Source organism: Ixodes scapularis, unplaced genomic scaffold (assembly GCF_016920785.2).
Source record: "Ixodes scapularis isolate PalLabHiFi unplaced genomic scaffold, ASM1692078v2 PGA_scaffold5__190_contigs__length_132052651, whole genome shotgun sequence".
NCBI classification, from domain to species: Eukaryota; Metazoa; Arthropoda; class Arachnida; order Ixodida; family Ixodidae; genus Ixodes; species Ixodes scapularis.
Window position 1 is genome coordinate 4,639,347 of NW_024609880.1, and position 26,549 is coordinate 4,665,895.

The window sequence follows — 26,549 nt, forward strand, 5'->3', positions numbered from 1 at the left end:
GAATCTAGGCAACGGGCCAAGCAAGAAGTAAAGGAAAAGGGACTACGCCTCAAGAAAGGGAACAAGGTAGCAGTTCGCAATTTCGCCAAGGGACCTCGATGGTAGTTGGGTCAGGTTGACACCACCAGCAGAATATCCATTGTGACTGTATAAACTCGGCAAGGGTAAGTGCGCCGCCACAACGACAAAGTAAAGCCACACTTGACCACTTCGTCATCAAGTCCTGGGGAACGACTGCCACCTGAGTAGGACCGAGGCAATGCAACGAGCGAAGTAAGGACAGTGGAGACAGCAAGGACGCCCGGTATGAGACGACCCACGCGAACTGTCCGCAAGCCCTCAAGATTCACATAAGTAACCTTCAATGAGAAGGTAGGTTCATTAAGGGGAGGAGTGCTGTGTGCGCCCTCACTAGATGGCGCCACCGACCCGCTCTACTACGACTGCGCCGAGGAAGGCTCAGAAACTCTTCAGAGGGAGCCCACTCTGGAACTGCGTGGATCGATGGCGCTTGCCATTCCGGCCGCTTGTTTTTAGTAATGTATTATGTTATACCCGAACCCCGAAGTATATAACACGTTCCTTTTCTAAAAAATAGTAACTAAATACATTGCTCGTAACTGAAAGACGTAAGCAGATAGGAACACGTTACTAGTAACGCCGTACGTACATGTCTGTGACAAGACCGTCGCCAGGTTTATTTTTGCGATACGTTAGCCACATGTCCAAAATCATGGTTCAGTTATCAAAAGCATTTTAAGGAGCGCAGATCGCACGCGATACATACTATTGGAGCAAGAAAGCACCCGAATCGCAGATCATGCGAGCTACGACGCATCTCAGTAGGGAGGCTCAAGTGAGGGTGGGTGCAACTGCTATATCGGGGATCACGAGACATGGACGCCATTTAATTGCTAAATTTTGCTGCGAGTCTATGGGGCAAAGGGTCGTTTTATTTCCTAACTCAGGTCACAAGAGCCCATTAAGGTGCTTGAATAATTTACACAATGTATAAATGATTACTTTTCCATCGCCACCAGTTTTGTAGCGATAGGTTAAGTATTTTTTAACGCGAAACATGGTAAATTTCGCCTTCTTGGACGTTGCTGCTTGTCTGGCAACCCTGCTTTCTTTTCTTGACGTTTGCAATTCTCGGAGAGAGAAGGAAGCGAGAGAGGCTGCGCCAGGGCGTTCGTTGCTTGCAATGGGAGGTGAGAGGAGGAAAGGCGCATGGAGCAACAGAGTTGCAACAGAGCGGGCGTCTGCTCTCGTGCCGGCAACATTGGCGCATATCCTCTCCCGAATCCTCTCTCTCAGGCGCCGCCATTAAATTGCAAATGCTCTCCAGGTTTCGAGTTGTACCCATCCTCACTAGAGTCTCCCTACATCTCAGTGTAGACAGCTGCGCCACCGCTGCATCCTGACCGGGTGCTCCTCTCGCTTGCCGATTTTGACACCTCCCCTTCCAGCCAGTGTAAACCAATGCCGACACCACGCGCTGGAAGGGAAAATACAAATAAATCGCTGAAAACAAAATGTCGCAGTAGCACAGTCATCGCCACGAGCGCCTGCAGGGACACGCTCTTTCATGCGCTTCAGAACATAAAAAAATATGAGTGCTCGGAACAAGATAGCCAGGGCTCATCACCCTAAGCAAAACGCACATGAAGGCTCTCTAAACTAGGCGACCTACTCCTTCAATATAAACTGCTCCGTTTCCGAGGATTGTCTTCAAGATTAAGTTCACTAAACGCGAATATTGCTTGATATTCCATATAAAACATCTTTTACCCTGCCTAAGCGGTTATATATGCGTTCGCTTTCCGTTGCGACAACCTGAGTCCTTTTGCTGGGGTATTCTTGCTCACTGCTTGTCCGGAGAAAGGGGTCAGGTCATCCCTCAAAGTTTTATTCAGCCGATGTTCCTGTGTTCCGCACCAAATTATGTAGGGTTCGGCTCGTACTGTTCACCCGAAAGAAGGGCCAACGAGGCTAGAGCGTCCAATAATCACACCTTTCTTCTTTGTCTTGGCCCTCGACATCCTCGACGCCTCGCGGCCCGAGCCGCGAGCATGATCCGAGCGCCGTGCGCACGCGCCGTGGGTCACGCCATAGCCCTCTATATACTGACAAAGCCTGGCAGATCACCACGAGAAAACGATCACCACGGAAAAGTGAAGCGGCAGACAACGGATAAAAGGAAGTCGCGTTACTGGAGCCCAGCTGCGGCGCGACGGCGAAAAGAAGCGGCGAGACGCCGAAATGCCCTGTGTCTCGCCGCTCGGTGAGGCGCTGCGTTCCGGCAAGACTGCAGTGAGACGCGAGGACCCGATAGTGCGTTTCGGGTCCTCGCCGCTACAAAAGCTGTGCGGTGATGTCAAGGTTCCCTGAGAAATGGCTTTTTGATCTTCTGTGCTATCAGATCCCAGCGCTCCAAATCTGCGACGACCGGTCGGCGGGCACTCTATGGCTCTGTCGCCGAACTGCCATTCTTTGTGACTATAGAGCAGGGGTGGCCAGGCTGACCCGGCTTAAGAGCCGCAACTAAACTTCTAAGAGCCGCGGGGGGGGGGGGGGGGGAGGGGGGGGGTGGCGGCGAGAGCATTTTTTGTTTAGGCTTTGGACAAAAGTTTGCCCCCCACCCCTAAGAAACATATGCAATCACCCATAAAAAGAAACAGTGCAGTGAAGAGCCGCAGCAAAAAGGGGGCGTGACAGGTTGGTTTATTTCATTCATCTCGGCTGCGGGCACAGTGAATTACACTAATGCAGCGGTTCCTCATCATGTGCCTGTGTTGGGCTTCCGCATTCGTAAAACAAGCGCCTTGAAGTTCGACTCGAACGACGTCGTTGCGCTCCGAAGCAGCTCATTCAGATGGTCGTCCGGGTCGCGCGCTGTTCTGACTTCACCGCTTTCATTGTTGAGAACAGCGCCTCGCAGCAATATGTTGATCCAAATATGAATAGGAGTTTCTAGCCCGCGAGCTTGACGTGGGGATACCTTGCTTCTGGCAGGGTGGATACACGTAGGCAACAACCAACTTATTGCCTCGACAGAGCACTTAGAATACCGTGGAGGCAGCTGAAGAAATCATGACCTCCTCGCATGGAATGCTGACAGTTATTTAGCACTTTTTATCTTCCGTATACACATGCCTGCTTTTCCAATCGAAGCATGACCATGTACAACTAACCTTTTCGCCTTCCATGCAAGCGTTCCAGACGCGCCTTCACTAACCGCTGGCTAGGCAATCCCCCCCCCCCCCCCCCCCAAAAAAAAAAAAAAGTATAATAAAGCAGCTTGCGGGTCACAACTGTAAGCCGGTAAAAATAACAATGAGAATGGTTCTCCGTCCTTTGAGAACTTGAACATAACATTTGTGACTAATGGGAACTAGGAATGAGGTCAACCCGGGCTTTCGCGGCCTTCAGCAAGAAACAATATGGAGGCAAGATCCATTATCTAAAGGGGGCAAGTATCACCGGTGAGTGACAAATGCCGGGAGACAGGACATTTCCTCGACCCCAAGCCAAAGTGCATGCATGGTTTGACAATCCCTGTCCTTGGTGGATTTCCCCCTAAGGTCCAGTAAACTCTTACGAACAGTGAAAGGATCAGGATCTGTGGAAACATACGAGTGAAAAGCGGTTCGACTGCACCTAGGGGGCACAATGCTGCCAAAGCGTAAGCTGTTTTTTTATTCTGAAATCTTTTTCTTATCTCCTAGGGAAAGAAGGAAAGGATATCTTTCTTTCCCTAGAAAAGAAAGAAGGAAAGTGGCGTGTGGAGGGGGGGGGGTTGTTATGAGGGATCCGCGTGCCTCACTTGGACTAGCAAAGAGCCGCATGCGGCTCGCGAGCGGCGTGGAGGAGGCTATGTTCGCGCATTCCGTCACGCCCTGCCCACAATCACCCCCCCCCCCTCCCTCTCCGGTCGCAGGTTCTCGCACGCCAGGTCGGGGTATGGACGGCGGCTCCGGGGGTCTTCACTCTCGTCCTTAATCTAAATGGCGATCTCCTCCGCGTTTGGGAGGGGAGGGGGGTCTCTGCGCTAAGTGCGGCTAACCACTGCCAGGGCCCTCTCGAAGTTCATCTCTTCGATTACCGCCAGGCGAAGGATGAAGGACCTGGCAGTAGTGGCGGACTTCCTGGCCCGATAGAGCCTGCCCGCCCCATGGGTTGTCCTGTGAACTTCGATAACAGCACAGAGCGGGCACAGTTGCCGTCGCTCCTTGTCGTTGCAACAAGCCGATGGAACTTGGGGATGCCCATTGCTCACCGCTTGTCCGGAGAAAGGGGCTTAAATCATCAGCGCAGCATTTATTGAGGCGATGTTTCGGCGTTCGGCGGCGTATACCGCCAAGGCTGAACTGTCCAGTCCACGCGCCTCGCCCCCGATGCCTTCGTCCCGCGCTTGCTGCTCACGCGCCAGGTGCTTTTTTGTTATGCACATCATCGAAGCGTCCCAAACACCACGACGTAGAAACCGTGGAAGAGGAGAAGACGAGAGCGTGTTGGGATGTCAGTGCACCAACTTTTCTTGAAATTATTAGTTTAGTGGGCAAGCACAAAGTCGTTGGCGAGGAGATCGAACAGTCACGCCTCAAGCGGTACACATCAGCTGTGTAAGTATGTAGGGGAGACGCTTATTGGGCAAAGGTACAACTGGCAGTTCCGCTAAGGTACAGCCAGAGGAGGCAGGGGATGTAGGGCTACCTGGGTATAATCCAATCATATGTCGTCTCCCAGGCCAGCCTTCTCTAGGTAGGTGAAGACAATGCCCAGGATGATTTTTCTTCTCGCAGTCTCCCCGACCAGGTTGAGCCAATCTTGAAGCGTGGGTGGTCGGTCTTGCGGTCTGAGTTGTTCCAATGTTGCGTGTCTTGCCCCATCATGGTGTTCGCACTCCCACATGAGGTGTTGGATGTCGGCAGGAGTGTGCCTCTTACACTATTTGCACTGGTACCGCTCCGGAGCAAAATCTGAATTTTTGCGACCTTTCTTCTTGTCTTCCCAGCTCTTGACGGCTGACGGAGTGATCGCTGATCCTGCTTGAAGCCTCTTAGACGAACCGTTTCATACCTTTTGAATCCTGATGGCATTCCGTACTCTGCTTCTTTCTTGTTCTGTGCAAGCCTTTTCTTGATCGCATTCTTGGCGACGTAGGTGGCTCTTATTGGGTCATAGATGCCAGGCCTGGGGTTCTCCTTTTCTCCGGTACTTTTTCCTGGCGAAGGGTGGGAAGTCGTCAGGCCACTGTAGCAGAGGTTTGAACAATGAAGCTCCCTGGCTGCACCGTTAATGATTTCATTTCCCTTAATCTCTTTATGTCCGGCAATCCACAACATTGAGGTTTTAAAGTTCTTTATATTGAGTTAAATTCTGTTACCAGGACGTCTTTTATCACAGTGCCTGTTCCGAGAGGCGTTTTGCATGCTCTGATGACGACCTGCGAGTTGAGATCAGCTGTCTGGACAATAAACCGAATTTTATTGTTTGTTTTTGATCCCAGAAATCGAAGATGGCGATTCGAAGTCCGCTTCTCCTGCGACCAACGCACTGGTCAGAGGGAAACGCTCGTGCCCAGATCGTGCTAGGCGAAGTTCAATTCCTTTGTTATGCTGTGTTAGTAAAGGGGTATTCACACGAGGGAGAAATCCCGGAAATTTCACTGGCACACGCGCGCATCACGAGATGAAAGCGCGAGGCTTTTGCACATCGCAAAGCCTGACGTTTTCGTCGTGGCATGCGCATGCCGGGGAGAAATCCCCGGGATTTTTCCCTCGTGTGAATACCCCTTAAACAGCGGGCTGCAGGGACTACAAGCCTAATAAAGCGCCCCGTATAGTTTTATCTCTGCGATCGAATGCCTAACGCCAGCGTCCGGCATTCGGCGGTCGTGCTCGAGCTTGTTCAATGAGTGTGTATTGCAGACATAGGCAACTAGCTTTCCATCTACCCATTAATCATTCCAGTGAGAGTTCGGCGCTCCGCGCGTCCCCGTGCGGTCTTGTCTCCGACCCTCGCTGGCAGACGTTTGTCACCAGTAGGCGATGTCAGTGTCCCAAGTATTCTTCCCATCTATTGTTTTATATTTTATGGGGTGGTGTAGACACGCTTTCAATCAACAAGAGAAAGCGACTCGCCCTGTCACAAGAGAGATTGATGACCGTGAATATGTCAATAAACATGATATGACCAAGCGTTTGGCGCATGCGTGACGCTTCCATAACTTTAGTTCCCAGACTCAGTTGGGAAACTCGCCCTTGAAATTCGCACCGCTCGCGTCCACCAAGAACGGATTAGATACGATTACAGCGCCAACCTTTAGCTGTGACTGAAAGCATGACATTGCCTTTATATAGCTGCTGCCATATGGAACTGCGAGATGGTGTCACCTTTAGCGCTACCGACCCTTGCGCGACTCAACTGATCCAGGACGTGCAGTCGTGCAGTTCTCGGAGTTACCACGGCGGGAAAAATGGTGGCGTTTCGATCGCGTCTAGAACGATTCTCCTGTACGGATCCGAGCCGCTTTTTTAAAGCAACTCCTATGACAGTTCTCGAACCAAGTTGTTTTATTGTAACATTGGTTCACAAGAGGCAGGCGGCAGTGCACGAGAAGCTCGTGCTGCCTTGTGCTCCTACGCGCAGAGCTCCAGCGAAGTCGTCCCACATGCAGAAAGAACAAAGATCCCTCGATGCATTGCGGCAGCGGCGGCCTAGTCAAACTGACTGGTGAGATCGCTCAATTAATTTATAGTTTCTCAAAGAGAAGCAGCCGCTTTGTTTTCTCTTCTCTCCAACTTCTTCAGAGAAGAAAGCTTAAATAAAAGGTGTGACATAGAGACGCTTGCTCGCTCGCACCGGTTCTAAAATAACGACATCAGTAGTAAGAGAGACATTCCGAATAAAAAGGTCACTGCAGCTTAATGACGGATCCAAGGCCTTCCTGCGAATTTAGGTTTTGGTTGTTGTTATGTGTCAAACGGGTTGACAAGGTCAAGAGGTAGTGGGGACCGCTTTCTTCAGTCTGAATCCGGCTTAGGTAGCAGCAAGTTGATCTGGTGTGTGTCCCTTTGTTCAAGACCCCCTTTTCGTCTCACGTTTGGGAGGTAGGTGTGTCGCCTAGAAATATGTCTTTTTTACATCGGAGCTGTTAAGAGTCTAGGTTCCTCAGGATCGTGTCCGATATCAAACGCATGTCGACACAAACCTACCTGGACAGCTGCCGCCACCTATAAGTGACGGCGGCAAGCTCACAGTTAGTCTGGTTGTCGCCTTCACTCGTAGATGGCGGCAACCTTTCCAGCTATCATAGAAGACCGGATAGTTGGGCGCGTTGGTGGGAATTCATCGCAGGAAACAGCGCAAAAACAGACGAGGACGCAGAAGAAACACACGTGACGAGCGCAGCGCTCGTCCCGTGTGTTTCTTCGTCCTCGTCTGTTTTTCGCGCTGTTCCCTACACTCTTATCAGTTTCGGTTTGAACTCAAGATAGGTCGGCCGCGCGCCTTTTCGGGGAAAGAGCACTGGCTGCGGAAGGAGCGGAGCCGTACGCAGCAGCGCGAATGGGTTCGCAACCGCCGCAAAGCCGCTGTCACCTCGATTTCCACTGCGTCTAGCGCTTCAGGTTCCCTTGCCAAAGAAGAGCACATCGCTGCCCGCCGAGAACAGAATTAGCGATGTAAAGGGCGCCGGCTGGCAAACGCCACGGACGACGATCGTGCCGCGGAGGCCAAGCGCAAGCGCGAGGCCCGGCGACAACAGAACGCCACGCCGGCTGAACAGTTCCCGGGTGCGACGGCGAGGTTCCGGAGGGAGTTCGTGGAGAACCCGTTTGGCGTCACGTCCGCCGTCTGGGACCGACTCTGGTTCGCAGTAATTCGATCCACGATCGGCAGTGATTCGGACAAGAAGAAGCGGGAAACGGGCGTGTGCGCGCTGCAGCAGTGTATCCCGAGTACAGCTCCGCTGGTCTTCCTTCTTCACAAGAGCGGAACGGCTAAACGTTTTGTGTGCGCGTTTTTTTTTTGTTTTTTTTTTGTGTATTATTTTTCTCGACCCTGTGGAAGGTAAGTGTGTCGCCTAGATTTTTTTTTGTGCGTGTTTGCATTTTTTGTGTCCTTGGGAAGCGGAGGCTGTGTATGCGGTGGCTGGCAACCTTGGGTGTGGGGTATATAGGGGAGAGAACTGAATAAACCTTTTAATGGTGCAATCGAGACGTTGTCTTCCTATCACTTTGCCTTTCTCTTCCATTTTTTGATGTTTTATAGTGTTTTCGCCCCAGTCTCGGCTAATTCAAAGACATGGCAATGCTAGACTAGCTCGCCTGTGCTCTCACTGTCATTTCGTCGAAATACGCTTGTTGGCTCTAACTGGGTTCCCCTAACCAACGACTGTTAATCACAACCCCCCCCCCCCCCCCCTGTCCAAAAGAAAAAAAATATATATATATGGATATATTACAGCAGTTACGAGCTGCGGAATATAATCGAAGGTCGCGTGCTTCAGGCTGACCACTAGTGGGGGTGTGGGGGTGGCCGCGTTCGGTAACGTGACTTTCATAGCTTTCGTGTGACTTTACAGCAAGTGACAGCTTAGGTGACGCAAGGTTTTACGATTCACGAGCACCTTATTATCGCTCCGCGGCCTATAGGGCTTCGGCAATAGCCGATAAGGATGACACACAAAGAAGCAAGTAATTCGGACATAAAGAGCCATGTCTTGCGTTTCTTAAGACTGCCAGTTAGTGGTGCAAAACTGTCGATAGTACTATCGATAGTATCAATAGTCGCCAGAAATCGGACTATCGATAGTAAGAAAACTATCGATAGTACTATCGATAGTCGACTATCGAAAACTCGAAAGTACTATCGATAGTCGACCATCAAAAAACTATCGAAAGTACTATCGATAGTCGTCTACCGTAAACATCTCGATAGTACTGTCCACGGTTTACTAACGAGAGATTTGCGACACTATACTTCGTTTCACCTTCAGTCCGAGCGCAGCGGACGCTACGAGCCATCCCAGCCAATCTAGCGCCGGGAGAGTATCACGTGACCTTGTGGTTGGGCGGAGCGACACGCGGAGCTCGAGATTACGCGATACTCCCCGGCGCTGGATTGGCTGGGACGGCGCGTAGCATCCACTGCGCTCAGACTGAAGGTGAAACTAAGTATAGTAGTTTGCGTCGCTCCCTCTTCCCTGTTTCTCGCTTTATTTTTTTTTCAAATGGGATACCCAACTAGCCCAAGCACTTTCCATCCCAACTTTGGTTCACTTTCAGTGATGCCGAAGACTGGAGCAACGGGAGTTTGGACGAAGAGAGGAGGAAGGGAGGCGAGCGGCGGTGCGGCGACTGTGTTCGCTCTAGTAATGCCAAACTATCGATAGTACTATCGAGTGTCGATAGTCGCCAGAAATCTGACTACCAATAGCAATAAAACTATCGATAATGTCGCAGAACTATCGATAATCGACTATCGAAAAATTATCGATAATACTATTGATAGTCGACTATCGAAAAACTATGTTAAACTATCGATTGTACTATCGATAGTCGACTATCGAAAAACAATCAATATTACTATCGATAGTCGACTATCGAAAAAGTATTGATATTACTATCAATGGTCGACTAACGAAGAACTATCGATAGTACTATCAATAGTCGACAATCAATTGTTGTGCGACACTATCGATAGTTTTGGAAAAAAACTATCGATAGTAACGATAGTCGATTTACCGATAGTTTTGCATCACTACTGCCAGTGCTTTTGTAGCCACTTTAGTCACCCATCGCGCAAGAAACAAAGGGCGTGACGAATGCCGCTTATCTTATTATTGCTCCGGACCTAATGAGATTGCGGCATGAGCCGATAAGAGTGCCAAAGACCAATCACGGAGAGAGAAACGTAAACATGGGAAGCCGCGCCCTCCATTTCTTAAAGTGGCAGTGACTCGGACTCGGCTAGTGCTGCCAGTTTAGCTGTACGGACCCCCAAACTGATGTAGGCCGTCATGACGCTTCCGGCGATCGTTGAGAAGCCCCCCGTCATGACCACGTGCAGCTCAGAGTTTGTGATGGCCGCCAGGAAAGGCCGGATGATCAGAGGTGCTTCCGACTGCAAGAGAAAGCGACAGGCGACGGTGTCTTTGGGCAAGATACAAGCAAGTAGGGCACTGGGACCACGTTTAGTTGCTGTAGTAACCGAAGGGCAAAGGACAGACTACGCATTAAAGTGGTATTGACACTTCAGGTTGCTTTCTCGACCTGTCCGACGTTTACTTTCCTTAAAATGAATGTTCTTGCTCTAAAATAATATAGAAACGCCCGCGCGCACCTAAGAGATAAAATGACCTCAATTATTATCATTAAACTATTCATTTTATTCAAATATTGTTTTTTTTGGACACTCGGACATTACGCACGGAGAAACGTGACGTTAAGTAATTAGTATAGAATTGACCGTCTTCATCGGCACGTTTTCAGTTAATAAACGTCGACCATATCGATCTAACCACACCTTCGGCGCAAGCGTGTCACCGCCATAACTATGGTCCGCAAAAGGTACGTGACAGTAGATTCACGCCCAGAGGAGCGGCGGGGTTTTCGCCCATACAGGAAAAATTAGAGTACTTTGCGGCAGTGGCATCGTAGTCAAACTGACTGGTGTAGAATGCTTTTCTGCACGCATTCATTAGAGGTAAAAACAACTGACCACTTTGTTCGCGACGCTTCTTGATAATTGTTTGTTCAGCATTGCTTGAAAGAGCATCTCCCGGCCGGCCTCTCAGCATTGACTGTTTTACGACGGCATTTTCTTACCGGCTATTTTTCTTTTGTATTTGTTCGGAGAGCGCGAGTTCTCGGCATTAGGTAGTACAAAAAATGACATAACTTCAAACAAAACAGATTGGGGCACCCTTGTTTGAATTCCCTTGCTGCTACCGGTCTCAGAGAATGACACTATTCACTGGTTCAACAACATGTAGTCTTTTCGTGGCCCTTATCGCCCCTGCGCCAAAACCCAAAAAGCTCTCGCGCATACGCTGAGACGGCCTTTATCGCGTGGCCAAGTTCACTTAGTTTTCGTACGGTGGAAATGATTATGGACGATTTGGCAGCAGGGCTGCTTGGTCCAACCCATTGGATCCCTAGGCTGCCCAGTGGCGTATCCAGGAATTCTTATTCGGTGAAGGGGGGAAGAGGCTAAGGTGGTTTTGATGCCCTTGACTCGGGGTGCAGAGGGGAAGGGGGAAGGGGGGCTGAAACAATACCACCTAGAACACAAGGCCTGTGCGTTTCCTTCTCTAAACGTCATCACTAGTAGGTCCCCTCAGCCAGGATGAGCAGCATCCTCTGCTACACTGTAAAAAAAAAACAACCGTAAGTTAACAGCCTTTTTCAAAACTGGAAAGCACCGTGAGAGGCGCGCACAGACAAAACGCCGTAGAGGCGACATGACGGCACGAGTCCGTAAATGTACGGCTTCACATATTTCTTAGTTCAGGTCTGTGTTCGCTTTTCTTTCAAGTAAAAACACATAACACACGCCACGTTTGCTCTAGAGATAGTTTTCTTGTTGGCAGATGTCTCATGCTACTTGCCATTCGTGCCAATGCTAAAATCTCTTTTAAACGGCGGAGGGAGACCCACCCAAAGGCCGGCGCACTCAGCTCGCGGACGACGACAACCGATCGAGGAGCGCCGTCCATCACGTGATGTTTACTTCCCGGTCCGTACGCTCGCTCACGCGTGAACCACCACGGGCGGGGAGGGCGGCAGCACTCTTCGTCGTTGCCGCGATCATCTTTCGCCATTCAACCGGACTAAGAAGGTAAGCTAGCTCATTTTCGCATGGGCCTTGCGAGATAACCGAAGTGCAGAAGGAATCAAAGACGCGTAACTGAACGGAATAGCGCGGGCTGAGTCAGAAAACGCGCCATATTTTTTGCTTTAGCTTCCCGACTCAGTTGCGCGAGGGAAACCTATCCTCGCATCAGACTCGACTCGATGGACGTGTGCAGGCGCAGGACTCATCGCCATGAGTGTTTGGTTTGCTCTGGGCTGAGTGGGCTCTCCCGAACTCCTTCTGTTCGTACCTTTTTTGCTTTCGGGCGCCGTCACCCTTTCGCTTTCGGCCGCGGTAAGAACCGGAGAAATCAGATTTTAACATGAAAGACTGAAGCGCGCTCGTTGAATAATCATAATGAGCGCTGTCGCGTACTGAATTTAAGAGCATGTCGTGTTTTCTCTAGTTTATACACTGATGTTTAGGACAATTGCTGGATCGCGTACCCCCGCTTGATCGCTGCAGCCCGAGTGCGGGCACCGGACGGCAATCTTGCATGTTGAGAAAGCGCGTTTTTGGAGCGTTGCGGAGGCTGGCGACAGCGTGCTGAAGACACGGTTTCTACTCGTTCGTCGTCATTCACCGAAGAAGTTCTTTAAAACTCGATGTAAGACGTGAGACTTGCCGATGAAAACACGTGACAATTTTTACGGAAGCGCAGTGCAGCAGAAAGAAGGCACAACTCGTCGAAAGCAAGTTTCGCCGGTCTCGCGGCATGTTCAAAGCTTCCTTTGCACCCCGAAGCGCTGCGTCTCTATGCCTTCGCACGCTTGAATGCCGGTCAAGAATTGACACCGTGTGAATGTGTTTTGCGAGTGCAATGTGCCTGTAGCCGTATGTGCCTCTGGAGCAGCGGTTTACTTTGCTCTGACGACTGTATTTGTAAGTAAGTGGTGACAGAAGAGGGGGGGAAAGTACTTCTTTTTTTTGTTGTTAGACGGTTCAGAGAATACCGCGCACAACAGCTCCTCGTCAGTGATCAGCGGTGTCTCATTATCAACCTACTTAATTTCACTTGACGTTTGAGCACGGCTCGCCTAATTGTGATTGGTCAACAGACTGCACACGACCATATGGACCGCGCTTCAAAGATCTTCATTTTCGCCGTCTTGTACTTTTGCCTTCGAAAACCCTCCTTGCTCTACAGCGTTGCTCTATTTGTGCTGCTATGTGATCTATTAGAGTAGATTTGGAACACAGCCATGGTTAATAGTGCATAAAAGCAACTGTACAGATTGCTTTCCCCCCTTTATTGATAGCAACTCGCCTGAACACCTGGATGCTCCAGAACTCTTTAGCCGATAAAAGATGCAAAGACATCTATGCACGACACACCTTCAAAACATTTTCGCGGCACCAATTCTTGATCAGTATCCTAGCGTGCGAAGACACAGAGACTCGGCGCTTCGGCATGCCAAGGAAGCTTTGATCATGCCGCAAGACCGTCGAAACTTGCTTTCGACGAGTTGCGCCTTTCTCTTGCGGCACTGCGCTTCCGTAAAAATTCACACATGTTACTCACTTATATTTGCCTACGTAAAAGCGACTATTAAAATATATGCTCAATCAAAAAGTGGCCACTTTCCGAGAAGAGTGTCCAACCCTTAGTTTCCCTTTTGTAGTAGCTTCTCCTTGGCTGGAACGATTATTGATGCCTTGCGTGGGGGGAAGAGCGGTGTCAATCATTGTTTCGGTGGCACCGATTACTTGAGGAACACTCGTAGGAATCTTCCTCCCATTATTTTCATTTTAGGGAAAAATGTTTGTTGTGACGTGTGGTTTATTCGCTATGTTTAAATAGTTTTGTTGCTTTGCAGTTTTCAAAGATGGGACTGATTTTGTTATTGCATCAAGCTTTAAAGGCAATGCCCTGTTGGAAAATTTCGATGATGGAAAGATGTTGGAAAAGGCTCATACAAGCGTAACCGTAATATGGGACATCCTATACAAGCGAAAAGGCAGGTCCAGTAGATTGGATTAAGGCGGAACGATACAGGTAGGCGGAACCATACAAGCGTGTCGTATTATGGGACATTCTATACCGGCGTAGTGGATTATGGCGGAACCATGTAGGCGGACGGAACCATACATCCATAACGTAATATGGGACATCCTATACCACCGAAAAGGCGATACGGGCATGGTGGAGCCATATGGCTCCAACGTGGTAGTTTCGCCTTTTCACTGTTGTACAGGGCAATTTAGTTCTAAGCTTTACATATATGTCTAGAAAGGTCGTGAAAGCTAAATTAATGCGATGTGTGCAGGCGAGTTATACGGCCAGGCGTACATAGTATAGGGACCTAGTCGTAACGATCAGTCAGATAATTAAATGCAATTTGTTAATTAACTTTTTAATTAGTGAAAATGAAAATATGGTTTCTATTAGAAACTTGCTGAGTCACTGAAAACCACAAAATCAACTCTTTTTAGAAGGATATAATGCAGGGGTAGCATTTTATGCGCTCTGTAAAAATGCTTTATTTGGACGAGTTTCTAGGTTTCAGTTTCTTATCAGAGCTCATCTTTGCGCCCACGGTCCTGTTCCCCAGGGGCTTAGACGCGCAATACACGTACACCTTGCTTCCCTCCATCCTACGAGGGAGGCGAGGGGGCGGCTTCGCGCTGCGGCCACCGGGCAGCAGGACCGCAGGTGCAAAGATGCGCTCTGGTAAGAAACCAAAGTCTGGAAACGCGTCCAAATTGACCATTTTTTTAGAACACCATAAAATGCTGCTCTTGTTTTATATCTTCACAAAGAAAGTTGATTTAGTGTGTTTTGATGATGCTTAGCAAGTTTCTAATTGGAACCATGGGTCTATTTTCACTCATTAAAAATTTCAGGAACATACTATACTTAGAGAGAGGCTGAAGCGGTTTTGTATTTGAGAAAACACTTTTAAATCTTCTTCATATGACCTCCAGAATCTCAAATATCAAAATTATTTGCTAATTTAATTAATCGAGGCTGCATAGAGTCATTTTTAAAGCGCTTTGAAAGCACTTCCCTAGAGAGGGACGTCACAAGAGCAGCTTTCAAAATCTTTGTTCACGCATCTTCAGTGCCTATGAAAGCTATGCACGCACATGCTATTTTTTAAAGGGGCAGAAAAATGTGTCACGACTGGTGCCAATGCGGGAGAATATACCTAGAAAACTTGCGACTGGACGCGCGGCCCTTAAGCGACATACACTTGGCGGCTGAAAGGTCTTCTTACGATGTCACTATTGGTAGGATGTTTTTTTGTGTTTTCTCACGTTTAGTTATATCTTTGTGGAAAACGAACGGGATATTCAGATTCGCGGGATAAAACCACGCGAGAATGAACCTCCATCTAGTTTTCTGAAAGAAGTCTTGCACATCTCTGTAATAAGCCGACTGATCATTACAAATTAGCCTTTTATACTATGCCGCCCTGGCCATATAATTCACGTGTACAGACTGCGTAAATGTAGCTTTTACGGCTTTTTTTAAAAAAATCTGTAAAATATACAAAAAAACACTCTGTAGAATGTCCCCCAATACAATATGATTGTATGGTTCCTTTCCCGCTTGCATTGTTCAAGAAAGACTTGTGGATATCCAGCGTTTCATTGGAATGCTGGATCTCAATAAGTCTCTACATCAGTGAGTGGTTTCAAACAATTATGATGTTTGCACCCCAGTAAGCTCCCATCCGAGGCTCACCAGGAGCACTAAGAGCAGAGGCAAAATGTCGTGACCTGGTAAATTTGGTTGCAGGTATTTATTTTTAGAAGAACTGCATGCAGCAAAGCTTAACTTTGCTCAAAAGAAGATAATTAAAAATTCAATACTGAACAATGGTGTCCCTTGAGCTGTCAGACCAAACTCCCACTCTTGCCACTCAGGAGTTCCTAACTTGTGCGTAGAGGATCAGCACAACCCAGATTTGTGCTGCAAGCGCACCTGCAATATAAAAGTTGAAAAAACATGAGATGAAATATGAGACGCTTACAATTCTCTGTAATGAGAAAATACAGTACAGCTCTCGAAGAGGAAGATGGGAGGGTATGCCCCTCCTTTCCCTCCCCTCCTCCTCTTCTGCTCCCTCCCATTTAGGGGGAAATTTCCCCACTAAATTTAGCGGGTTAAGTTTCCCAATAAATTTAGCGCGGAAATTGATGTCACATGACCTCAACACAAATGCAGTTTTTCCGCTAAAAGTAGCGGGGAAAATGACGTCGCATGACCGTGTCACGTCATCCATAAAAACACTCAGTTTCTCAGCTAGAATTAGCGGAAATATTAACGTCACATGACCACAACATTAATTCAATTTCCTGCCAAGTTTAGTTGGGCGGTTACTCCGACAGCGACGCTGCGAAACGCGGAAACGGGTGCTAACAGCTGCGCTAAAAACTAAATGCATCAGGTGAAATAAAGTGAACATTAGATATACTGTAAGAAAAAGGAGAATCTAAGATACCGTTCTCAGATCCTTCCTTTTGTCCGTTCTCAAATGTTTTGATATCAAGAAATGTTTATCTCTTTATTCATACCCAGAGAATTCCTCCCAGTTTCAGCATGAATGCAATAAATCAATGCAGACTAGACCCAGTAAACTATAATGCACATGAAAATGAATGTTTGCCACATAGTCATGTATCAGTCAGTGGCTCAGATATCAAAATACATTTGTATTGAGGAACCTTCTTGAATAAAACTTCTGGGCTTCGAATTCAACAGTTTGTACTTCCATAAGGAACACTGTATGGCACTGATTTTTTTTGTTTTTTGTGACACATCAGAAACAGCGCAACACTGTCATCCTTGCATACCTAACAAGAATTTGTATTTTTTTTTTAGGCATGGCATGTGCTATTCTAATGCCCATACAGCCTCCTTTAACAAAATTTCCTTTGTATAGCTTTTTATTGGTTCTTATTTAGCTCGCACGACAGATTCGGTACCTTGAATTCTCACTCGGCATCAACAGTTTTATATATTAATGTAATAGCGAAAGACAAGATGTATGGACTTGAGTATGGTTCAACAAGCACAGATGTTGAGAAAAGTACTGAGGAAAACTCAAATGTCAAAATAAAAATAAGCTGGAATGTGGATACAATTATGGACATGGTCATGAATACACTTAGCAGATTCAATATAAAGAATATGTGTTAGACGCACGCTCAAAGAAACCTGTTGCATCATTATTCATTCAAATTACTTTGCAGAACCCAGCGCTGCAGTCTCAGGTGGGAGTTCGCTGGATGAGTCTACTGAAAATGAGTGTAGACGGAAAAAGCAGTTTGATCTGCGATAATGAGCATTACATAAGTAACATGTCATTATTACTGTTACAGTGCCGAATGTTCCAAACTGTCAGTCGCATCATTCTGTGAATTCCCTCCGTACATTACAGGGTTTGGCTCTTTCGAATGCTTTGCGAGAAAAATGATGAACTGGAAATATCTAGAGTAGTTCTAGAAAAACTATTTCCAGAATCTTATCTCAGCATCGCAAAGAATATAAAAAGTTTCTAAAGACAAGGTTAGTGCAGGAGTTGAATAAACTAAATACTTTGTTTTTCGAAACCATCTTGCCGTAGTAAACGTACGAAGTTCCCCTAGGTAGAGCTAGTCATTACGGATAATTGTGCCCATTGCATACCATAAAAATTTAATTTGCGACCTACAATATTTACAAACTCAATTAACTCTGAATAAGTGGACCACTTGGCATTAAAGATTGGCCTCACCATGACTGTCTGCCAACATCTACATAATAATTTTCATGAACCTATGTATTTCAAGAAAATATTTGGTGCGAGCTGCTTAAAACACAATAGCACTTTTTAACAAGTGCTGATTGTTGGGCAAGTTCGTACGGTACGTTAGAAAACATAATTGCGCTTTAAAGACGGGGACATAGGAAGGACAGACACCACCGAGTGCTTTCAACTGATTTAATTCAAGAACCTCAGCGCAAAAACACACTGCGTCACCGCACCACATCTCAACCAATCCGTGGCCCTGCCACGGACCGCAAGTACGCCAACTCCTTATCCGCCAAGTCAATTGACGCCACACTGACACAACACGTGCCAGAACTATTTATAGCATCAGCCTCCATAATCTCTCTAACAGTCATATCTTTGTGCCTAGCAAGAACAGTAGACAAAGCAAATAATGGTTTGCATTCGCAGTGATGATCTGTCGTGTCACTGTCATGACTGCGGGTGCAAACAATTATTTGCTTCGTCTACTGTTCTTGAGAGGCACAAAGATAGGACTGTTAGCGAGATTATGGAGGCTGACACTATAAATAGTTCCGGCACAAGTTGTGTCAGTATGGCGTCAATTGACTTGGCGGATAAGGAGTTGGCGTACTTGCGGTCCGTGGCAGAACGGATTGGTTGAGATGTGGTGCGGTGACAAAGTCCGTTTCTACGCTGAGGTTCTTGAATTAAATCAGTTGAATGTTAGTGCTCTGTTGTGTCTGTCCTTCCTATGTCCCCGTCTTCCAAGCGCAATCTTGTTTTCTACCACACTTTTTAACACTAATAGAAAGCCTGTAGTGGGCCACAACTTAAGCAGTTTTCCCTTCATTATGAAGAGCAATTACACATATGTGAACCATGAATATAGGCCTGCACTGAATTTTTTTCTTAAGCTGAACGTGCTATGCTCTGTTTACTGTATAAATCTTTGCAGAGCTGACAATGTGCAAGTTCCTGTTTTTTTATATTTCACATGTCCCGACTGCTGGGTGTGGTAGGGACATAAGATTGATGACACCAACGAAACACAATAATTATTTTAAGAATTTGTTTGGGTAAAGCACAAACAAGGCGATCTGCGGGAAGTTATTTCTGTGACACCGTCGAACCTACATCCGCGGGCTTTAAGTTCACATGTTAATCATGTCTGCAGACTCCTTTTTGTAATTGGAACTCCATCCAACCTAAGATTTGAATATTTTTTTTGCATTTTAGGCTTAGTGGTGCTTTTGCTGTTCTAGTAATAGGTAAGAAAAATGCTTATTTCAAGTGGCATACCTAACACCTGGTGGCACGAGGACTCCCCTGTCGTGACGCTGATCGAAAGTCATAGGCAGGGAGATACTGCGATGCTCTTGTTGCTGGGATTATCTCCCCCATGGTCCTGGCCAGACCACAGAAAAAGATTGAGTCCAAGCTTGTGGCCACTAGGATCTCCAGATCTTGAGGCATCCAAGTAGCTGAAAATAAAAACAAATCACAATCAAGTACTTGGCAGAGCTACATTAGAATGGCTAGCACATTCTTTCGTGATCAGCACATAGATCCTCTTATTTTAGTCATAGTCACCCCCCAGGACAAGGCCACGTAGGCGTTAAAATGATGGGTACCGAATTAAGGCGAATGATCAAATGCATTCATTTAACCCTCTTTCGCCCCAACCTGAGAGACTTCTGTCAAATATTCACATTCAACTGTAAAGACTACAAATAAAACTACTACTGCAATGCAGAGCCGTATAGTCTGTTCTCAAATGTTTTGATTTTAAGAAATGTTTATATCTTTATTCATACCCAGAGAACCCCTCCCAGTTTCAGCATGAATGCAATAAATCAATGCAGACTAGACCTTGTAAACTATAATGCACATGAAAATGAATGTTCGCCACATAGTCATGTATGAGTCAGTGGCTCAGATCTCTAAATACATTTGTATTGAGGAACATTCATGAATAAAACTTCTGGGCTTTGAATTCGATAGTTTGTACTTCCATAAGGAACACTGTATGGCACTGATTTTTGTTGTGACACATCAGAAACAGCACAGCAGTGTCATCCTTGCATACCTAACAAGAATTTGTATTTTTTTTTAGCATGGCATGTGCTATTCTAGTGCTTATACAGCCTCCTTTAACAAAATTTCCTTTGTAGAGCTTTTTATTGGTTCTTATTTAACTCGCACGACAGATTCGGTACCTTGAATTCTCACTCGGCATCAACAGTTTTATATATTGATGTATTAGTGAAAGACAAGATGTATGGTCTTGAGTACGGCCCAACAAGCACAGATGTTGAGAAAAGTACTGAAGAAAACTCAAATGTCAAAATAAAAATAAGCTGGAATGTGGATACAATTAAGGACATGGTCATGAATACAGTAGCAAATTCAATATGAAGAATACGTGTTAGACGCACACTCAAAGAAACCTGTTGCATCTATATTCATGCAAATTACTTCGCAGAACCCAGCGCTGCAGTCTCGGGTGCGAGTTCGCTGAATGAGTCCACTGAAAATGAGTGCAGACGGAAAAAGCAGTTTGATCTGCGACAATGAGCATTACATAGGCAAGTGACATGTCATTGTTACTGTTACAGTGCCGAATGTTTCAAACTGCCAGTCGCATCAATCTGGAATTCCATCCGTATATTACAGGGCTTGGCTCTCTCGAATGCTTTGCGAGAAAAATTATCAACTGGAAATGTCTAGCGTAGTTCTAGAAAAACTACTTCCAGAATCCTAACTCAGCATCGTAAAGAATTTAAAAAGTTTCTAGAGATAAGGTTAGTGCAGGAGTTGAATAAACTGAATACTTAGTTTTGCGAAACCATCTTGCCGTAGTAAACGTATGAAGTTCCCCTAGGTAGAGCTAGTCATCACGGATGATTGTGCCCATTGCATACTATAAAAATTTAATTTGCGACCTACAATATTTACAGACTCAACCAACTCTGAATAAGTGGAACACTTGGCACTAAAGATTGGTCTCACCATGACTGTCTGCAAACATCCACATAATAATTTCCATAAACCTATGCATTTCAAGAAAATATTTGGAGCGAGCTGCTTAAACTGACTTAACACTTTTTAACACTAATAGAAAGCCTGTAGTGGGCCACAACTTAAGCAGTTTTTACTTCATTATGAAGGGCAATAACAAATATGTGAAGCTTAAAACTAGGCCTGCACTGAATTGCTTTCTTAAGTTGAAGTTGCCTTAAGTTGCCTTTATAAAACTTTGCGTTTAAACATGAAGAAACTTCTTTCTTTAGGTTTTTAAGCCACCGAGGAATAACACTGTATTATTTTATTGCCAAAGCCTGCCAAATAAAAGCAAAGGGCAGGTGTCTGGATAGAAAGAGTTTAGTTGGCGCACCAAGAGGCTAACCAATAAAAATGGGTACCACTCTGCGCAAAATGCCTAAAAAGCGTGCATCTCTACTTGACACTAACAGCGGCACACACTATCTATTTTACTGACTAAAGGGTACTAGATCATTATTTTCAGCTAACTAGTCAAAACAGACAACGACTAAAAAAAAAAGCAATGGCAAAACCAACAATCGAATTCGCCTGCTCTCCAGTAGCCCGACATCTATAGAAGGCAGACCTGCAGAATGAACAAGCAGTCTAAAGAAAAGTATGTCCCATGTATAATTTGTTTCCATGCTGCAAAGCAAGTGCTGGAAAAAGGTTTCACGACATTAACAAAATTTCTTGCAATCAGTTGAGAACAAGTTAGAGCAGTGAACTTGTCCTTGCCCTTGGCATAACGTTGTTGCCCATGGAAACTCAAATAAATTTGTGAACAAAAACAAAAAAGACTAACCTTCATAAAAAAAAATCTAACTTTCGCAAAGAAAAGTTATCTTGAACAAAATATGCGGGATACAGTTGTACAGCATCCATTTTTGTGCTGAACCAATTTTGAGGCAAATCTGCGACAATGAAAAGAAAACGCCCGAGTACAATTAAGGGAAAGGCAGAAAGGATGCATACCTACAACAAAAATTTAGAACGACCACGGGCAGGAACCTCTGGTGAGGCTCTCGGAGTGACTCCCTGCAATGGGCCTGCGAAGACCAGAGAACAAGATCGGTCGGAGCTTGCAGCCATAAGGTGCTTCATACCATGAAGTTTCAGAAGTAGCTGCACTTGGAAGCAAAGTGCATTTCATTTCTCCGCAGAATGGAGAGTTTAATAGCTAGTATGCAATCATAAGGTGATACAGTCACGAATGCAGATTTTTCAATGCAGCACTATATCACCAAATTGTTAAAGGGAAGCTACGGAGCTTCTTGGAAAAAATGAGTTACAAGTGAATTCTAGTGTATTTTTACCCCGTGAACCCGAATACCCAAACCATTTGCTGCGTAAGTATTGTTAAACGCGAGAAAAACGAGAAAGACAGTCGCTGTCCGTGACGCAATCGACGGCTCTTTTGGCTGCCCAAGGCTAGGGGGGCGGGGCTTCAGCCCTATTTTGAAATTGCTCTTGTGGCTCTCCGGCGCGTCGCATTGAAATATAATTTTGATATCTGTTATTCTAAAGGCCAAGTGAACGCAAGTCAAGCGTTTTTTCATAAATGTAGAAGTGCCCCATCTTCCCTTTAACCGTGCCGGGCAACACTAAAAACCGGGAGCATTATTCCAAACTATCTCAGTTTAAATTTAACCACGGCAGAAGCTGCAAGCCATGTGACCTTCTAGTTGGATGCCATGGTACGTCGAGCTTATAATCATGTCTCACACTGTTTTTGCTGCAATGGCTTGTAGTGTCAAAAGTGGTCCAGCTTAAAAGAGATGCAAAGTATAGACGTTTGTGAGTGGGGCCCTGACCTAGTCTTCAGCTACATTGCGAGGTAGGACGTGCCAACCGGGATGTTTGCTGCCTGTAACCACACGACCAGCTTGTGCACAGCGATTGCTCGAGCCGAGGACATGTCCTCGACAGTGCCATTATTTGACAAGCAGTTTTATGAATGTTAAACATGACTGACTTGCAGAGAGACTGCATCTCAACGACTAATGACTTGGGATACCTAACTGAATACTGATATATTAACTGAATGCAAAACAAATTACCTGGCAGGCATTAAATTTATCAACAGGGTGGGTCAACTCCGCATTAAGTTGGAGTCGATGCGTCAGGCACGTAGCCAGGATTTTGTTTTAGGGGGGGCCCCCTCATAACAAAACGCTGTAAGAGGGGGAGGGGGGAGAGGAGGACCCATGCAAAATGGAAGATATCGCGGGGGGGGGGGGGGGCGGGCCTCATAAGCTTCCCCCGTGGCTACGTGCCTGCGATGCGTAATAGGACAATACAAACAAAGATATGCCTTACAATTCCTTTTGCACCCCCAAAATTATGTGTTTTTGAAGGTAAGATACACAATGTTCTTGATTCAGAAAGTGCCCCAGCTGTACCTCGGCTATTCTACCTCAGTATATGCAGTAAGGGCACTCGCCAAGCCTATTCTCTTCAGCTCTGTGCAGGTTAAGCTAAGTTAGAGTATAGAGGTACACGCTCACTGACAGCATGAGAAAGGCAGGGAGAAGTCTCCGTTGTTCCACCACCAGCCCGTCTGCTACCTTCGATGACGTTTCAGCGCCTCATGAGCCTGGAGCAAGCACATCTGTCCAAAGCGGGGTGAAAAGCACAACCACGTGCTGGAGGACGCCCAGCCATTCTCTTTCTGTCATCGGCTATTCTACATATTTTAGTATGACATATTTTTAAGTGAGAAAAAGTATTGCAAATATGCAGTCCAACTTTGACCATAATACAGAAGTCTGATAAAGATAGCAGTTGCCATTCACCATTTTCCAAATAAGTGCTCCCACCTATCGGAACATCTACACATGTGGTGCGTGAGTGGGTTCAGGACTGAGACGCTAGAAAACGAAGCGCTCACAAGGCTTGTCTGGCCCTTCCAACCATGCGAGTACATTCATCGCAAATCCCAGATTTTTAGACAAAATGACTTAGAATAAGCAAATCTTGTCTACGCCCGAGGTAGAACATTGAATTGTAATTCCCCCATATTGTGCCAACCATCCTTCAACCTGCGGTACCACCTGCAAATGAACTATGTTGTGCTGCGGCACGCGTCCATGCTGCCTGCTTGAGAAGAAAACCACTGCTCGTGTTGAAGACGACATCCCACAATGTACAGGCAACAATGTTTAACGAACTAAAACAAAATTGATATCTTACAAAGTGTCGACACCATGATTGTTGTTGTTGGTTTTACTCCTGCATACAAACATAAGTGACTTCCTCTTTCCTCCGATGTACAGTAAAACCCCCTTATCTTCGTGGCCCCTATTTCTTCTCGAATCGGTCACAGAGGACATAATCGCAGCCACTGAATTCTGCAAAATTAAAGGCCGCGAAAATTAGAGGTTCGTCAACATTAAAGAGTTTACTGTTCTTCCGTGTGTCACATAATGTTAACATTTCAAGGAGGCTGAAGGTATTGGTTTAAGGAAAAATTGACCTATGAAAAAAAATGCCCTTCTCCAGGTTAGGCACGCGAGGTTCTTTTGCACTACCTATAAGGCGGCAAGTTTGTTTCGGCAGAGCTTTTGGTTAAACGGAGTCACAAAAGTAGCTATACTTGGAGTCAAGCATTTTGTGCTGCATCATAAAGCTAGAGTAAATTCCACTGTGCTTCTGCACAGCACTGTTTGTTGCGAGAGCATATGTGGTTTAGTGTTGCATCCCATTTGCATGATCTAGAGAAACTAGCGCTGACAGAGTTAGAGCACTCAAAACAAAAAAACAAAAAAAAAAAACAGCCGACTGTGGAAACATTGAGAGATGCACACATGCGAACTGTGCATTTCTTAAAAGTGGATTCGAGCAAAGGTAAAAACAATATCTATAATTACGGCGGCCATACTTGCCTTTCCCAAGCACGACCACTTTTCCCTCGGTAGCACCATCCAGTAAGCACCAGCAACACGCCCATGAGACGCCGCCGACTCCTGGTTTGAATGACGACCCGCCTGAGGTCTTGGAAGGAGATCCGGAACACCGCTTTAGGCCAGATGTTGTATCTGGAGGGGGCAGGGACTAAAAGTAAAAATTAACAAATTTATCTGAAGCGCTACATTCCTATAGCATAAATTCTAGGATAGCAGTATTTTTTTTTTGAGGTCAGTGATGCATTTTAATTAAACACAAATGGTTGGTTTATATGATGAACCAGCAGCCCCTATTTTCCTTAAGTGTAAGGGAGTGTCTAACGTTACGTCCGACGGAACCCGAAATAAAAATTAAAGTTACGCCCAACGTAACTGTCAAGCATTCGAGTTGCGTCCGACGTAACCCAAAATAAAAATTAAAGTTACCGTATTTACTCGAAAATAGGTCGAACCCTATTTATTGGATCCACCAAGAACAAAAAAAAAGAATTGAAATTTAGGTTGATCTTTTTTTTTTTATTTTTAAGAACAGGGGAAATTTTGGGCAAAAGAAAGAAAAAAAACCTTTATTTGCATCACTCTCAGCTAAATCACGGGGCGATGCCAAAAACTTCATCACCGTCAGAACTTCTGGACATGTCATCGTCGTCCCAAGCTTCGTCAGCTGGGTAGACATCCTCGCAAATTCGCAGCAATACTTCACTGACACCTTTGTAAAATGACGACAAGAAACGAAAAAAGGTGCGAAGCGACGGAAGACAAGCTCCAAAGACGCAAGCAAAGCCGCCGTGTCGCCATGAGCAACACGCGAGCCGAGCCGCCTCAAGCAACTAAAAAAATAACATCTTTTTTTTTTTTGTGCGCGTTTGCGAGGATGGAGGGTAAAGTGCATGGCGCATCGCGTTCCTCTCCTTACCCGTTGCCCAGCAAGGGGAACGCTACAGGCGCGATGTCGAAATCCGACGCCCGACCGGCCACCGCGGGCGGCGAGCCATTTCGGCAACCAAAAGCTTTTCGAAACAAGAAGCGGCGCGGCTCTACGGCAACGCCGGCTCGGTGACTCGATAGCTTCATGCCTCCGGTAGGTTCGCAAAATTTGGTCGCGAATGTAGGTGTCGAAATTCTTTAGTCACAATTTCCGAAAAGAAAAAAAAGAAAAAAAAAAAAAAAAGGTCGATTTATATTGAATAAACACGGCAGTCAGCCGCGCGACGAGACACACATTATGAAAGCGATTGGTGCGAGCGACCGAGGCGATGAGCGTCGTTTTCTAGAAGCCCATTGCAAAACCGAGCGGCGCAAGCAGCGAGAGTGAGAAATCTTCGGCGCTCGGCGCCGGCTCTCGTAGCTTCTCGCCGTCGCTCGTCTCGTTGATCGCTATATTGCTAACATGCCGTTCAGAAAGGCGCTCTAAGTGCTTACCATTGCATTGGGACCAGCCTCGCATCCAACCGTAACCAGTCTTTTTTTTTTAGCCGCCCAGGTAGAAGTTAACATCGTACATTCACCGTTTTCAAGCATGGCTCCTCGTTCATTGCTCGATTTACATTTTCGGCAAATGACCGCAATGAAGCACAATTATTCTAGTTCAAAATTGTCACGAACACTTGGCACGGATGCTTATACTGTAGCGCACCAAACGTAATTTAAAAGTAGAACGAAAACGGGACGAGATTCGCTTACCGTTTCACGGATCCTAGGCCTAATGGCCGTACTTGGAAGTCGCCTGCGGTCCGGCGATCGGACGAGTCGAGCCGGCCTGACGCAGGCTGACCACGCCTGGTTGAACTATGAGAGGTGCCGTCCAGTTGAGAGCCAGAGACGCAGTAGAAACGGACCGCAAACCATCTGTCCCGTAAGCGTAAACGAGCCAACGAACCCCCACACCGCTCTATCTTCGCCATCTCCGCGACGACCGGAAGTGGAAGCCGCGAAGTTATTAGAAAACCCGCGGCAGCGGAAGCCACTGGGCGGAAGCTTTAAGTTTCGGTTTCGCTTTTCTCCAACGCAGGCTACG

At 46.4% G+C, this 26,549-nt stretch overlaps 1 protein-coding gene across 1 annotated transcript in view; it reads right to left on the bottom strand.

Moving 5' to 3' along the window:
* Nucleotides 1-26,549, bottom strand: part of LOC120849961 (sodium/nucleoside cotransporter 2-like) — a 109,563-nt gene that overhangs the window by 26,108 nt on the left and 56,906 nt on the right. Inside the window, exon 3 of the mRNA XM_040222292.1 lies at nt 10,006-10,131. Coding sequence (XP_040078226.1) covers nt 10,006-10,131 — 126 coding nt within the window. The remainder of the gene's footprint in view (nt 1-10,005; nt 10,132-26,549) is intronic.